The 16,861-nt window shown below is 42.3% G+C and overlaps 1 protein-coding gene across 1 annotated transcript in view; it reads right to left on the bottom strand.

Annotated features, from left to right (window-relative positions):
- Nucleotides 1-16,861, bottom strand: part of TENM1 (teneurin transmembrane protein 1) — a 782,231-nt gene that overhangs the window by 97,032 nt on the left and 668,338 nt on the right. The window contains exon 19 of the mRNA XM_069074038.1: nucleotides 6,437-6,580. Within this exon, the coding sequence (XP_068930139.1) occupies nucleotides 6,437-6,580 (144 nt within the window). The remainder of the gene's footprint in view (nucleotides 1-6,436; nucleotides 6,581-16,861) is intronic.

Here is a 16,861-nt window from a genome sequence, read left to right on the forward strand (position 1 = left end):
CTTCCTGGCATTCTGATGGGCTCTTTGACCAGCATGGGGGCTTCAGATGTAATGATAAAATGAACAAATGCTCCCTTTTGAAAAGCTGGCCAATGTGAGGCTTCTGACTTAGAATAAACCCTGAAAAATAACTTGGCACCGATGAATGAAAAACTAATTAATGGTGAATTAGCATGGAAGGAATAAATTCATGCAAGTCAAGAGGCCCCCAAAGCCAACTCTTCTCAATCACTTCCTTCTGTCCTGAACTTTGAAGGTAGTGAATGGTAAACCATAAGAGGATACCGACTAGGGAGCTCACAGCTGGAGGTGGGCTTGATGGAGGTCAGTTCCCTCTTTTGTGTTTAATGTCAAGGACAAGCATATGGAAAAGACAACCCACATGAGTCAAGAAAAGTGAGTGAGAAAGAAGTGGTTTCTGAAAATGTCAAACTATTTCCAATCAAAGCAAAAAACCTAATAATTTAATAAGTGACACGTGCCCTTTCATATTTGTACTATTTAAACTCTAGCTCTACTTTTGAGAACAGAAAAAGAAAAAGCTGACATTTTCATTGGACGTCGTAGTCCCATTCAGTCATGAGACCTCGTGGTCCTTGTGATCTTTGCCTAATACACTTTCTGAAAGATGGAAATAAACTTTGGACTCTTCTTTGAAAAAGGAGGAAGAAAAAGCAATAGAATGATAATAGTAACAATAATGACATCTACGTAGGTCTTTAAAATCGCCAAAACACATCCTGATTTTTCTAGAAGTGTCAAAAGGCACCTTTGGGTAAGAAATCTGCTTTGGAAAAACCATTTTGGAAAGCAAGAAAGGATGTTTTCCCTTTGAGTCAATAACTCACTTGAGTCTTACAAGAGCCTTGTGCCTTTTGTGTCACTAAAGATAAGATTATCCCCATTTTACACTGAGGAAATTGAAACTCTGTAAGGTCAACTGGTCACACATCTACTGTCAGAGGTATGATTTGAAGGTCAGCACCAGAGCTGCTATGAATGTACTCTGGCAGCATTGGTCAGATTGGTGGGGAATCTCCTTAAAGGAGGCTTGTAGATACGACAGACAGATGGACACATAGCCTTGTGTTCAACAGGCAACCCTTGTGATAGAAAGCAGTTATATTACTGGTTCAAGCATCATCCTAAATCCTGTTATCAATCCTCTGTACATCCTATGTGAGAGACACATATTCACATCTCAAATTTGGCTTTTCTACTTAAGTTGCTGTTTCCCCAAACTCAGCTTCTTCCAGGGTCTACCCTCACCAGAGTGACAGAAGGCTCGTATATTGTCACCTTCGTTTATCTCCACTCTGCTTTTTTTTTTTAGATGTCTTGTATAAAGACAATTAAGGAAAATTTCATCTTGAAACAGTGATAATGCCCCAAGCCGACAGGTCACAGGTTTGGTTGTATTCCTATTCCTCCGATGGTAACTGGCCTCAGTGGAAAGATTCAGCTATGAAGCACTTTTCCATTGAGCCCCTGGGGAGTGGGGACTAAAAACCCCTGCCCTTAAGGATGCCTTTGGGACCAAGTTGGCCTAGAACTCTTTGGGGCTGTACTCAGTGCTGATGGGGCTGTAGGTTGAGACTTGTTCTTCTTTATGCCTGCAATAAACCTCACTTCACACCATAAGCAGTGTGGTGCAGAAGAAAAGATGAGGTTGGAGACAGAGGACCTGACTGAAGTCTTAATCCTACTTCTCATTACCTGTGTGAACTTGGGAAAGTCCATGTCCTTCTCTGCAACATGGAGGCGGGCGGCAGGTTGGGCCAGATGACCTTTAAGGACTCTGTACTCAAGAGTTTGGAGAACTGTTAAGTCTGTCATCTAGTCACTTCCCGTACTTTTTGATTCAAACCCAAGCAGTGATTGGCTCTTGACTTCTCTAAAGACATAGCTTAAATCCCATCATGTCCAGGAGACCTGTCCTGGTCCCCTCAGATGTTAGTCAGGGGTAGGGAACCTGGGGCCTCCAGGCCACATGTGGCCCTCTAGGTCCTCAATTGTGCCCTTTGACTAACTCCAAACTTCATAGAACAAATTCCCTTAATAAAAGGATTTATTCTGTAAAACTCAGACTTAGTCAAATGGCTACACCCGAGGACCTAGAGGGCCACATGTGGCCTTGAGGCCACAGGTTCCCCACCCTTGTTAGGCTACCTCCCATCTACTTCGTGTATATCTTTGTACACAGCTAACAGTTATTTACATTTGTCTCCCCCATGAGCCTGTGGACTCCTCGAGAGCAGGGCCTGTATTTGTAGTTTTCTTTGTATTCCCAGCACTCAGCATAGGGCTCGACACATATTAAATGCTTACTAAATGTATCATGTCATGATAAATGCATACATTGGCTGTTTAAATGTGTGTCCCCTAGTATTTTGTGAGTTAATTTGGATTAACATTTTACGGTTTCTTTCTTTAGCAAACTGCCAAGTGCAAAAAATGTTGAACAAAAATGATCAGGCTTCTGTGTGAGAAGGCAGTGGGGAGTGGGGGAAGGGCTGTGTGAAAGAACAGTTGCAGAAATTTCAGAGAACTCTAAGTGTGAACTTAGAAGTTTCGTGAAGTTTGGCAAAAATAAAAAGATTCATAATTCTTTCAGCTGTGGAATTTTGTTCCTGATTTCTGGTGAATATGGGAGGAGTCAGACTAATATTTTCAGGTAAAAGGAGAAGTTAGCAAAAATCATTATTGTCACAATTTGGTTACTTAATGATAAGGCATATATTAAAGGGAGGGAAATTTAGCTTTGAAATGATTCCGAAAGGAACAATCTCACCCCTGTTAGAATTTAAATTTATATCAATGGCTTACTGCATATATACTCAACTTCCTTATTTTTCTCTGTGGTGGGTTTCAGGATGAATTGACATAGGCTGTTTACTTTGGGATACAAATGTTAAAAAATTTGGACCCCCTGCATTCAGATAGAAATCCTGAGCTGATTCTTTCTCCCCACCCAGATCTGGGTGTGGCAAGTTGGGGGTTGGGAGGGGAGGAGGAACTTTCGCAGTTGCCTCTTATCTTCCAAAGGAGGGTTTCTTGTCTTGTTTTCTTTGGCTTAGAGATGGTGTCAGAGGATAAAAGCCCCTGCCTTTCTTAGATCTCTTTTCCCCTTTTTGAGGATTGTGCAGCTAAGAGACATTTTGGCTCATTCTAGCCAACAAGGTACTCTGAAGCACCCCATAGCAAGGACAGCTCAACCAGGGTCTGGGAAAGATACCTTCTGATTATGTCCCATTTTCCCAAACATGGTTAGGCTGCAAGTTGCAACATCTGCCTCAGTATTTCATCTGTGGGTATTAATAAACACACATATACATACATACATACATACATACATATACATATATACACATACATATATTCATATATTTCCCCCCCTCATGATATCTAGCTTTGCATATCTCCCTTTTGTGTCTATTTTTATGAGGCATGTGTGTTTGAGAGTGTGTATGTATAATAGAGAGAATGTGTGTGTGTGTGTGTGAGAGAGAGAGAGAGAGAGAAATTTATCGTAAATTTCTCATACATAGGTGATTGGGCTAATTCTTATCTTGATCAACAATGATTTGCATATTTTTCTTTGAGCTAAAATTTCTCCATTATGATCAATGTATAATTTCAATTATATATGCTTAGTAAATTTAAACTTCTATCTTCTAAGACTTGTGAGAATGTAAGGTGTTGGGAAGAATCTGCTAAAACACTATTGCCAACATGAAAAACTTCCAAGTTCAGAAGACTCTTGAAATCTCTTTCCATCTGTTTCCAGGAATAGTGCAGGTAAAATACAGAGCAAACAAGTATGGCCAGGCATATCTTTCTGAGTTCCCAAAGCTATGGCAGCAGAATCGGAGTTTTGTCTAGGTATGAACCATCCTTTTGTTTCTGTCCAAGCGCTAAAGCTATATTTGCTTGGACAAACTGGGAAAGAACTAGGAATGGCTAAGGCAGAATGCTTAAGTTACAATCTCCAAAGTGGAAAGTGAGCTATCCTGAGATTTTTTTGCTTTGGACTCCATACCCCCCACATAAGTGTAAATTCAACCGACGGTCCTGAGACTTGAGAACACTGCTGTTAGTCATGAGTAATGGTGAGTAATGGAAGAAGAAGATTTCGATTTTTGACTTTCTCTACCTCTAGATGCGCAAGTTACTCTTTTTTTCTTTTTTCTCTTTGTTTTTTTCTTTTTTTTTTCTCTTTGAACAAGCCATAGTGTTCAGTCAGCCCTTCAACTCTGGTATTTTAAGGTTCATTTTAAATTGTACAACATAGCTCTAGGAAACTACTGTGAGGCAAGAATCCCTGGCCCAAGAGCCATTGGCCTTGACCCAATGTAATATGTAGGTTCCCTGACTTTCTTCTCATCTCTGACTGGCCTTTGTAATTTGATTCCCCATTTTGGTGATCATTCTTCTCTTGGATGCACAGTACCCCTTTTCCTCATTTGCTGACTAGTTTTAAGGGCCTCTTTTGATTTGAACAGATATTCTTTTGGAAAGAGAGAAAGAAGTTCCAAATAACAACAACAAACCCTGGAAATATAGACAGTAGCAATTCCATTGTGTAAGACCACAGTTTTTATCTTGAAAATTGAGCAATGAGTGAGTAGAAGAAAAAGACTCATTTTTGATGGATTAGGGTTTTTTTTGCTTTTTGGAGGGCAAATGGGGTTAAGTGACTTGCCCAAGGTCACACAGCTAGTTTTTATGTTAAGTGTCTGAGGCTACATTTGAACTCAAGTCCTCCTGACTCCAGGGCTGGTGCTCTATTCACTGTGCCACCTAGCTGCCCCTATTGAATAGTTTCTACTTGTTTTAAGCTTTATCTATGTTGCATCCAATAACCGTATTACTTTACTCCCAATAATTTGTCCCTTTAATATGTGGTTTGGCTGTCATAATGAAGTATGTTATATATGAATGACATGTAGGTCTAGATAGAAGCTTAGGAAGAGAATTGAAGAGTCAGAAACTAAAGAAATGACCAGATCCAGGGTATAACATGATGGCTCTGGAGTCAGGGGGCCCAGATTGCAGTCCCAGTTCTGCTGTGTACTACCTGTGTGACTATACCCCTTCCTTGGTCTCTGCTTTCTCATCTGCAAAATGAGGGAGCTAGAATAGATGCCTTCGGAGGGTCCAATTCAGCTGTCACCAGCTCTGTTCCTATGTGTGACTTCAAAATTGAAGAGATATAAAGGATGAATAGCCTACTGATTGCTAAATGCTATACTATAGCTGCAGACCAACAGACACTTGACTAATATTGACATAGACATATAGTTTACCAACTACATAAAGTTTCTGGATATAGTTTGACAGGCCCTACAACATTGTTAAGAGTGGGGTGGACTCCATTGAGGCTAGAGATACACATTACTTTTGGACTGCCATCCTATTTTGATCTTGCTATTATATTAGATCAGAAACCTGATGAGGAGATTAATTAAATTGCTGCTAGAAATGATTACTGATGTGCTGGGCATGCTGCCCACAGAAGGACCCCTGTAAGACATACTGAAATCATCATTGTGGTTCTGAGTGGGACATTTGACCACTGACCCTGCCCCAGCCTGGGAGCAGTGGCAAGGATTCCAGAAGCAGTGCCAGGAAAGTTTCCTAACCATTCCAAAGCCTGCTTTCTATCAAAGGGCCAACTCTCAGAAGGTTAAACCATAGACCTGACCGTTGTGAAGACACAGTATATGAATGTCAGCTTAAGAACTGAGCTTCACCTAGGATCAAGAGAAGGCTAAAACAAATTCAGACTCAGCAAGAAAATAGGTCATCAGTTTCGAATTTTTTGACTGATACTTGTGCAACACAATTTATGTCACTGCAAGAGTATCCCAGACCTCTTTCCTCCTTTCACAGAAAGTTCCTTTGGTCCCTGACAAGGCTACTTGACTACTCAATAATGCTCTTTTGTGCAGTTAGATAACTTGTATATGTAGAGAAGAAGCACATGTTTGCTAGGCCAGACTGAAACTGGAAGCAACACTCTATGACAAAAGAATATTTCTAATATCTACCACTATGGTAACCCAGAGGGGTAGGAATAATGGGGTAGAAGATTGTCAGCCCCTAACAGCAACTCCAACATTTCCAAATTTCCAGACCTTTTGCCATGCATTCCCAAGGCTTAATGTGGCCTGCCATACCCCCAGCAATCAAGAGATGGTTGGGACAATGCAAAGCTCTTTGGGCGGCTGGTGTGGGGCCCATATTGAACTGCACTCATGCCCAATGGGGCTGTTGGTTAATATTTGCTGCTGATGCCTTGCTTTATTTACTCCATGATGCTTTCATATAGTCATTTCTTGTTCCTTGCATTGTGCACTCATGCACTGATTATCTTGTACATTACATTGCCAAAGTCCTCAACACGAAACAAGACAATTGGCGTCACCATACTTACCACTTTGGGGATTCAAAATGTGATGCTTATTTAAGGACCAGCCTCCGAGATTCGAAGCATCCATCTCAAACCCTTGTAGAACGACTGTCCTCTTCTCCCAGAGAATAAAGTCGGGACATGTTTCATACTCATATCCCACTGATACTGCAAAAGGATGGTTAATGGCACGTTAACAAATCTTTGCAATTTACTTCCATTGTTTCATTTTCAAGCAAGAATACTTTAGACACTAAGATTCCATATTTAACACTGCACTTGGATTGGGGTAATGACTACAATACAGATGCAGATATACCCATTCCCACTGCTCCACGGCAAAAAGTACCAGGTTGGTGTTCACACGATCAGTGTTCAATGAACAAATTGGCAAATAAGGGCCATGTAAAGGTCTGTAACTATTATATTTACAGGATTCAGCCTGGCTGTCCTATTCAAGAAAGGGAGGAATTGAGGGAAAAGCAAAACTGCAGACTGGGGGTGTGCTGAAGGGGAATCTGGAACTTAGGGAGATCAAAGAGGAGAAGGCTGACTCTATGACACAACGTGCACTTGCTCAAATGAAATCTCATCATTTAATGGATAGCTTCAGTTCCTGTATGGCGCTAACCAAAGGGCTCTCATCCAGTGTCCATTTGGCGACCACTCCAATGAAGCACAGATGTCATGTGTTCAACTTAAAACTACCCAAATGGAAAGTGTAGAATACGGTACCTTGAGTGTCCAGGAGAGCAGGTAGAAGAATGCACAGAGCTCAGACAAAGTTCTATTTGTCACAGTCCCCTTTGGGAAACCTGTTTTTTTTTTTTGAGCCTACCTTCCACAGTCTTGAATTTCAGACTCCCAAATTCAGAGCTGCTCATATTCACTTAGGGGGACAAAGCCTCAGAGTGCTAGCTCGTCACACTAGCTACCCAGCAGCTGTCTTCCTTGTCCCTTGCAGTCTCAAACAGCCCCCATTAGTGCTTTGCTATTGTTTTTTGTAGAGCAATTTCTTCCCAACTGGCAGCTGTCCCTAGACAACCCAATCCCTTCATTTACCACTCTGTTATGCAAACTGGGCAGAAAGGCCGACTCTAACAAGGGCCAGTACAATGTGGTTGAGAAGTGAAAAATTCAATCAAACTTCTTTGTGTTTTTTGGCTTTGGGCAGCAGAAAAAAATGATGATTGGTTGAGTAAAAGTGGGTTGTGAGTTTAGGGGGAGCTGAACTGCAGACAAGCCAAAGAATGTCTAGAATTACAAATACAAAGCTCTCCATTATCAACATGGGGTTTATTCACATATTGGATTATCAGGGGTCTATTTTTAAGCTTCAGTTGGCTTCCCTCTGTCACCCAGCATGCAATAAGGAAACTGGTTTCCTTCATCTCCCAAAATGTCCCCCAATCAGTTGTTATATGCTTAGGGAACAGGAACTTGTTTTTATATTAGTCCCAGTCAAACGTAATTAAGAAGGGAAAACAGCTGGAAATAATCTACATAGTGCATTCTATGTCAGTAGCATTCTCTTCTAATGTCTCCTTGTGGCATGGAGGTGACCCTGGAAATTCAATGGCTAGACCAGTAGAATGCCAAGCTCTAACTCAGCTGGAGAGGCTGGGTTGGGTGTGTATTGTCTAAAGATTGGTCTAGCTATATGTGGCCAAGCACAACACTAAAATGTCTGTCATTTGGTACAGATTGTTTTTGGTCCATCTAATAAGGCCTTGAGGGACTAGGAACTATTTCAGTGGAATGAGCACCTTCATTGATGATCTCAAGCAGTGACTTTGACATTGTCCACTCCATTGTAATATAGAAGGAAGCTGAGAATTATGGAACTTCAGGGCAGGGAGGGACCCTTAGAGGTGACCTAGTCTAATTTTCCATCAAACATAGAAATTTTGTCTCTAGGGAGAATGGGGAGGAATAAACATAGTGTCTATTCCATGCCAGGCACTGTGGTAAGCAATTTACAAATATTATCCTATTTGATCCTCTGACACTTTCAGCGACAAGGGAGTCCACTACCTCCTAAGGCAATCTGTTCTTCTGTCATATAGTTTTAGTGAGAGCAGAATGGAAATATGTATCCCTGTAACTTTCAATGGTGTTAATTTGGTTTTTGGGATGAGATGAGAGAAATGAGAGCAATCCCTCTTCTATGCAACATTCACATATTTGAGGACAACGATCTCATGTCTTGGACTGGCTCCAATCTTTTCTTTTTCAAGCTAAGATAACAAGAAAGCTCCAACATAAGTAAGTGGTAGCACATGCAGACAAATGAAGGCCTGTAGAGCTAGGTTGCTAGGAAAAAGCCATTGCACTGAAGGCTCTCTCTTTTCTGAGATCCTTAACATTTTTCTTTTTGAAGCGTATGTAATATATTCACATTGGGGTCATGCTAGAGAGACAAACACTAGACACGATTTCTTGTGCTGGAATAATCTCGGTTCGGTTATAAGGATGCTTCAGGCCATCTTGGTGTTTCGAACTTCCCAGTCATTTCTAACCTATAATGCCTAGACTTTGGCCATTCACCTCATCCCTCTCCCACCAGAACCTGGCCTTTGCTCTTGGGAGCCTGGAGTTGTCTCTTCCTATAACAGGATATAATCTTCTCGAGGCTAGGGACTTGCTTGCTTATACATGTGTTTCCAGTGCTTAGCAGAATGCCTAGCATATAATAAGTTCATATAAAAAATTCATTCATTTCTGGCAACATCTAAAAGTCTTGGTTAATAAAGAATCCCTCAAATAATGATAGCTTTCCTGCAACTCATCTGCTCTTTCCCCAGCATTCTGAATGCTTGCTGCCTCTTGCCATGGACCCATAAACTCCCTGAAGGAAGATGCTGCTTCATTCTGTGTTTTTATCCACATGGCTTTGCATACAACAGTAGCTTAATAAGTACTTGCTCACTGATGGATTGCCTAAAAGGTCGGAGATGCTTCTGAAAAGGGGACGTTTTCTTTTCCAAATAAAAGGTATGACTTGGTAACCTTGGGTTCTGCAGTTGAGTCTTCTTTTTCCCCCAGCAACAGCTAAAGGGTCTCTCAGTTCCATGGTAAAGGGAATCAGCTCATGAGGTATATGGAGTAAAGCCATCTGAGGGTCACTAGTGAGAAAGAGGCTTCTCCATTCCTCATCTCCTCTCTCAGAACTGCTCTCTAGTCCCAAACGAAAAAGTGCATTAACTGCAAAGCTCACAATTCGATTACTTTTTCCCCTAGCCACAGCAAATAGAAATGAGGCAGCCACTTAATAAAGGCTCTCTAATTTTTATTAGATTTATTTTCTCTTGAGGAAGCCCTGTGAACTAATAGCATTATAATTTATACTGAAAGTTGTCCAAAATTCCAGTTGACTTGAAGGGATGTTTTGGGATGCAGCTCAGAGGAACCAGGCAGTTTTTTTTTTTGATGGACCATGGACAGCAGCTGATGCTGACGTCATACTGGAGGTGAAAGCCAGATTCTGAGGAGGCAAGGGCTAGCCCAGGGAGGGAGCTCTTCCAGAGCAAAGCTAGCTTAGGGTCTCTTTCTCCATGAATGAGGCTGTTGTACACTAAACATCCTTGTTTTGCAGTATTTGATGAAAAGAAAATCAGTTATTTTGCTGAGTATGCCCCCAATGGCTCTCTGACAGCTATGGTGACAGCTCAGCCTGGGGCTTAAAGCAAAGGCAGAATGGAAATGGGCTGAGTGGCTATTAGCATTTTATGGAAGACTGGTTAGGCATTTTGTTTGAACCTAAGCATACCAAGGACTTGGTTGGGGAGGGCAAGAATGGGAATGGAGGCTCACAGTGCTTCCTGATATAGCCAAGCTGGACTACTCCCCATAAGCACCATATGATCTTCTATAGCCCCTCTTTTGCTTACAATGCCGCCTGTGAATGGAACCATCACTTCTGTCCCCTCTGGCTATGAAATGCCTACTCATCCTTCAAAGCCCTCTTTTGTAAAACAGTTCCCAGATTATCCTAGTTGGCAATGACCTTTACTGTTGAGCTTACACATAGCACTTCAGGTCTCTAAGATCAGTTCTCTAATGGAGCTAGTAGGAAAATGAGGAAAGACTCAGGGCCTCACTTTCAACAAGTAGAAACTACCATGTTTCCCCGAAAATAAGCCCTCCCCTTACTGTGTAAGATTCCTCTAAAATAAGCCCTCCCCCGAAAATAAGCCCTATTGAGATTGCTACTGTAGTGAAGGTGATCCCCTGTGCTACATGCTACATTACAGTATCCTCTGTATGCACCGTCCCTCCCCCCCCCGTGAAACACACGCCGCATTCCGAGCTGCATCCAATCAGAGCTGCAGCAGTGAGTGCGTCATCCTGTTCTTCCCCAGTGATTTGCTTATTGAATAAAGGTACATTTTTTTGTTCACATTTACCTGTTTATTAAAATTGCTGTCAATGTTCATTAAAATAAGCCCTCCCCTGAAAATAAGCCCTCTGGTGTTTTTCTGTCCAAAAAAATTAATAACACTGTCTTATTATCAGGGAAACACGGTAGGAGGAATTTTGTAGTGACCATCTATGGGGGTGGTGTGCTGTATGTTTTTTTTTTGCTATGGCCAGAGAGCTATGATTAATGTCCAAAGTTCAGGCTGGTCTTTCTCCTAGAAAAGGAAGTAAAGGGGTTCAAGAAGCTTTTCTTCACTCTTCAGGTTATCTAGAAGAAAAAAAACATTCCCTATAACAACAGCAACGATGAAAAGAAAGACTTCAATACAAAAATGGGAAAAAAGGACCTGAAGAATCAAAAGGAAATACTGACCTCTTAGGAGACTGGAGGATGGAAAAATGAGATCCATAGGAGAAAGAAGAAATATGACCACTGAAAACTAAAAATCAAGAAATAGATTTTGAGGCTTTTCCTAATGAGGAGGAAGTGGCTGCTTGCCTTCCCATGAAAGATATGGATCCCCAGGTGCTGCTGGGTCATCCAGTAAAGGTCAATGAAAGAAGAGACAAATGGAGGTGGTTGGGGACTCTGGGTTGAGGGACATGAAGGCAGCCAATGGTCAACTTGAAACAATGAGGTCTGCCTGTTGTATTTTTGGGGTATGCATCCAGGATGAGACAAAGAACATACCCAAGGCTTGTCAAACTGAATGATTAGTGTCTTTTGTCCCTTTACACAATACCCTTTCCCCTTTCTCAGTTGAATTACTTCTCTTGGTAACTTTCATAATTTATTTTTGAGAGCTTCCTTGGCATGGGAGAGCAGTAGCTGCTTCCTCTTCAAAGCACTCAGCTCCCCTGGATTTTGGAAGAGCCTCAAATTTGTGTCTTAGCTCCAAGTGCTAAGTGGTCCTTTTTCTTTTCTTTCTCTTCTGTAGACACTCTTCCATCTTCCAACCACATGACATCGGTCAGGGTTTCCGTCTGCCTCTTTGTGTCCCCTGTCTTGCTTGCTTTCAACACTTCCCTTGCAGTTTATGTGGTTTGTAGGGGATGGGGAGGTCAATGCTGCAGCAGGCCACAATGAAAACCTCCTTCCTGCCCTCTACAGATCTGACAGACTCTCTCCAATCCTCAGAAGACCCATTATATGCTTATTACCAAGCATTTATGTCCCTCAGTTTCTTTCCTTACCTGGGAGTTTTTGCCTCCTCTCTTGGAAGGAGGACCCTTCAATTCTGAGATGGAAACAGATCCTGCTCTATGACTTGGTTCACATTGATTTCACTGTCTTTGTGACCCAATGACTTCCCTAATGTGGGGAAGAGGGGAATATTTTCCTCTGCATTTCAAGAAATACTTCTAACCTGGGGGACAGAGTTGGTGGTGGAGGTTGGGGGTGGGGAAGCAGACTGAATTCCCTTAGAGAACAAAGGACTATATTGGAAGGATTTCAGAAGTACAATGATCAGGGAGGCCTACTGCAAGGCAAGCAGAGCTAGGCTGGTGAGTGGTCAGCCTAGAGGAGGAGGAGAAGTGTGGAAATCATCCTAGGGACTCATTGGGGTTCAAGAAACATCAGATGAATTTAACTGAGCAAATAGGGATTAACTAAGGTTAGCAGCCACAGATCAGAGATGCTATGGAAATAACAGCCCATTTCAACATGGAGTTTAAAGGGAAGAGAAAGGATGGAATGGGCTGCTGTGAGAGGCATATAACCAAAGGTAGGCAATATCTGAAATCAAAGCAAGAGCTACCTGAAGGTTGGCTTAGATGGCTGTGGGGCTCATGTGGGAAGGGTAGGAGTGACCTAGGATTGGCAGTGCTACTTAATTCACATTTTCAGTGCTGACTCAATTACGGACTATCCATCATGTGCATCACTGGTGCATTGGATGTGACTATTGCAGAGATTTGGCTGGTGATTCTCAAATGATGGAGAGGGTTGGTAGAATCACCTTGGGGGGCCCTTTGAAAGCCAAATATCGGGGCTCTTAGCTGGGGATGGTTTTAAGTAGGTCACGTTACAAAGAATATCAGCAGATGCTATTTTTGTGGTAAGATGTACATTTGACTGAAGGGAAATTTATCACCACTAAAGGCATCTTCCTCAGGAATATTTTGTGTGCATAAAGTAACTGGAGCTTTGCTGCTTTTCCTTATGAAGGCTAGACTTTTCTCTCAGGCAGTTGCAGCAGGCTCCTGTGTGCAGTGAACCCTTAGGAAGGGGGTTGTCACTGAAACAGCCAGTGCTTCTTCTTGCCAAAGAACTGTACTAAAGAATTCTGCAATTGTTGTTGCCAATAACCTTGAAGAATAATAGAATTGTTTAGAGCAGTGGCACTAAAAGTGGATGGCTGATTTCCTGAACTTCCAAGACTCCGAATGGCTGCAATTTAATTTAATTAAAATGAAGTCTATGCAGAATGTATTATTACATATTGATAATGCACCCGGACACAGGGAATTATTTTGACAAAATTCGCATAATGGATGCAGATCAGAGCCCCTGAGCAAGCCAGTTTGTCAAACTCAGTGAGGCTGCATGAGAATTCCAACAGCAGGCCTAACCACACAATTAAACCTTCTTTACATTGTTTTGCAAGCAGCAAAGAAAGAAACTAAATTAAATCAAATTATTTCCCAATATCATGCCTTAATTAAAGCCAGGGAAGATAAGACTGGGCAAAATCTGCTCTCCAAGTGCTTACTTACATGCAGTTCTGAGGTAAGGATCTATGTCTGAGAGTCACACAGGCTTCTGGCTAGATCAATTCATGGTAGTGGAGTTAGAAGAGTTCTGACTCTAACTAGTTGGATGACCTTGGGGGCTTAACACCTAATCTTCAGGTTTATTACCTGAAAAATGAGAGCATCATGCCTTTCCTTTCCCGAAACCCTATAGCGCTTAAGACCCGAAGCAATGACCTTGGGCTTTGTCTTCTGACCTTTGGGAGGATTTTATGTCTGTTTTGATTGATGAAGGTCTTTCTCATATTGATCTTAGTACTGACCAATCAGCCATTAGAATCATCGATTCCAAATATCTCCATTTTAAGAGTATAATTTATCATGGTGATACTTGTAGTTTGCATTCCAATAGCCTGTACAGGGCTTCTAGTTCCCATTCTGATCATAGGATCAGAGGATCTTGGGTCTAGAGTTGGAAGGGACCTCATACGTCAGGTGGAAGTCAATCCCTCCCTAGCTGAGCTCCAACTGAAGAAGAGGTTCTGAATGCCATTAAGCTCCAGTCGTGTGGGAAAGCACCTGGTGCTGATTCCATTCCAACAGAAATCTAGAAGACAGGGGATCTGCTGCTTATACAAAAGCTGAAGTCTTCCAGGTTGTATGGCAAGAAGAGGTTATCTCCCAGAAGTTCTGGATGGAAAAGGAAACAGGTTGTCCTGTGACAATCATGGGGGGTGGGGGGTGTTTCTCTCATAGTCGTGGTTTGCAAGATTCTTGCCAGAGACCTCCTTAACAGGCTGATCCTTCAGCTGGGAGATGGTCATGTTCCCAAGAGCCAGTGTGGTTTCAGAAAGGGCCAAGGAATAGTTGATATACTTCTTGCTGCCCGACAACTCCAGGAGAAATGTAAGAAGCAGAACCGAGGCCTGCACCCAACTTTCCTTGATTTGACCAAGGCCTCTTATACTGTCAGTCGTGAAGGCTTGTGGAAGATTATGGCAAAATTTTGTTACTTTGAGAAGTCCATCAGTATTGTATGTGAGTTCCACAATGGCATGCTTGCACAGGTTCTGGGTTATGGATGATGCTCTTGTGTTTTCCCAGTCACCAGTGGAATGAAGCAAGGCTGTGTGCTTGCTCCCATGCTTTTCAGCATGATGTTTTCAGCAATGTTGTTGCTGAAAATCCTTCAGGAAGGATGAACACTGCATCAAGGTCAGCAACTGCCCTGATAGTGAACTATTTAACTTGAAAAAGCTACAAGCCAAGACTAAAGTAGAGGGAGAATCTCCACATGACTTTTTGACTGTGTACTCACTGCAACCTCTGAAGCTGAGATGAAAGAGAATGTGGATTGATTCTCTACCTCCTAAGCTTATTTTGCCCTTACAATTGACACCAAGAAAACAGAGGTTCTTTGCCAGCCAGCAACACACCATCCATATGTGAAACCATCGATTACAGCAAATGGAGAGATTTTGAATGCTATGGATAAGTTCACATAGCTTGGCAGTGTTCTTTCTAGGGATGTATACTGAGATGATGAAATGATGCACCCATTGCCAGAACTAGCTCAGTGTTTGGGAGGCTCCAAAGGAAAGTGTGGGAGAGAAGAGGTATTAGGCTGCCTACCAAACTGAAGGCCTACAGATGCTGACCTCAATGTCGTATGCCTGTAAAACCTGGGCAATATACAAGTGCCATGCTAGGAAATGGAATCGCTTCCATTTAAATTGTCTTAGGAAGATTCTGAAGATCAACTGGCAGGATAAGGTTCCAGACACTGAGGTCCTTTCTTGAGCTGAACTGCCAAGCATTCAGACTCTACTGCAGAGGGTGCAATTCCAATAGGCTGGCCATGCTGTTTGAAGGCCAAATGCATGTGTTTGCCTAAAAGACTATTTTACAGAGAACCCAAGGCAAGCACTCACACAGAAGTCAGAAGAAATGATACAAGGATACTCTCAAAGTCTCTCTGAAGAACTTTGGATTTGATTGTGAGACATGGGAGACACTGGCCAAGGACCACCTAGCATGGTGTGCCCCCATTAGAGAAGGTGCTGTGCTCTGTGAGCAAAGCAGAATTGAAATAGCTCCAAAGAAACATAAGATGCACAAATTTAGAGACATCTCCACTCCAAATATTTGTGTGGACTCTTTGTGCCCAACCTTCAGTAGAGCTTTCTGAGCTCATATTGGTCTGATCAGCCACTGTCGTACACATTGTACCTGGATCCCGACAGTGATCAATGTAACACCTCTTCCTGATTCCACTCCACAACCATCTCCAGGCTTTCATGACCTTCCTCACCTCAAATCTCTCCTCACTGCAATCCATCCTCCATTTAGACACTAAAGTGATTTTCCTAAAGTTCGATCATGTCATCCCCTACTCAATGAACTCCATTGGCCACGCATTGCCTCTAGGAGCAAACATAAGATGTTCAGCTTGGCATTCAAAGTCGTTTATAACCTGTCCCATCCTACTTTTCCAATCTTCTTTTTTTGGGAGGGAAATTAGGGTTAAGTGACTTGCCCAAGGTCACATGACTAGTTTTTGTGTTAAGTGTTTGAGGCCGGATTTGAACCTAGGACCTCCTGACTCCAGGGCCGGTGCTCTATTCACTGAGCCACGTAGCCACCCTTTCCAATATTCTTACAACATACTTCTTGACATGCATATACTCTTTGATCCAGTGACCCTGGCCTTCTGGCTGTCCCACAACCAAGACCCTTCATATCTTGGCTCTGGGCATTTTCTCTGACCATCTTCCTTATCTGAAATATTCTCCTTCCTCAGTTCCACTTACTGACCTCCCTGGCTTCCTTAAAGTCCCAACTAAATCCCACCTTTAATAGGAAGCCTTCCCAAACCCCTCTTAATTCCAGTGCCTTCCCTCTCAATAATTTTGTATTTATCCTGTCTATACCTTGCTTTGTATATATTTGTCTGCTGTCTCCCCCATTAGACTGTATGCTTTTTGAGGGCAGGAACTGGTTTTTGGCCTCTTTTTGTATCCCAAGTGCTTAGCATAGTGCCTGGCACATACATAGTAAGGACTTAATAAACCCTTTTTGATTACCTGATTGCTCAATCACTCTGAGAAGTAGGTCATCCTGTTAAGAGTATTGGACTTGTCCTGGATTCAAGTTAGACAATAACTAGCTGTGTGACCAAAGACAAGTTACTTAACTTCTCAAGAGCCTCAGTTTCCTCATTTGTGAATTGGAGAAAATCTGAACACCTACTACCTGCCTCCCAGGCTTGTTATAGAGGAAAGCCCCTGCCCATCTTAAAATGCTATTTCTCACCTGGCCTGTTCTTGCAGGTCTGCT

Source organism: Petaurus breviceps, unplaced genomic scaffold, assembly GCF_028583685.1.
Source record: "Petaurus breviceps papuanus isolate PSGF00001 unplaced genomic scaffold, PetGlider_PUasm1.0 90881, whole genome shotgun sequence".
In the NCBI taxonomy this organism is placed as follows: Eukaryota; Metazoa; Chordata; class Mammalia; order Diprotodontia; family Petauridae; genus Petaurus; species Petaurus breviceps.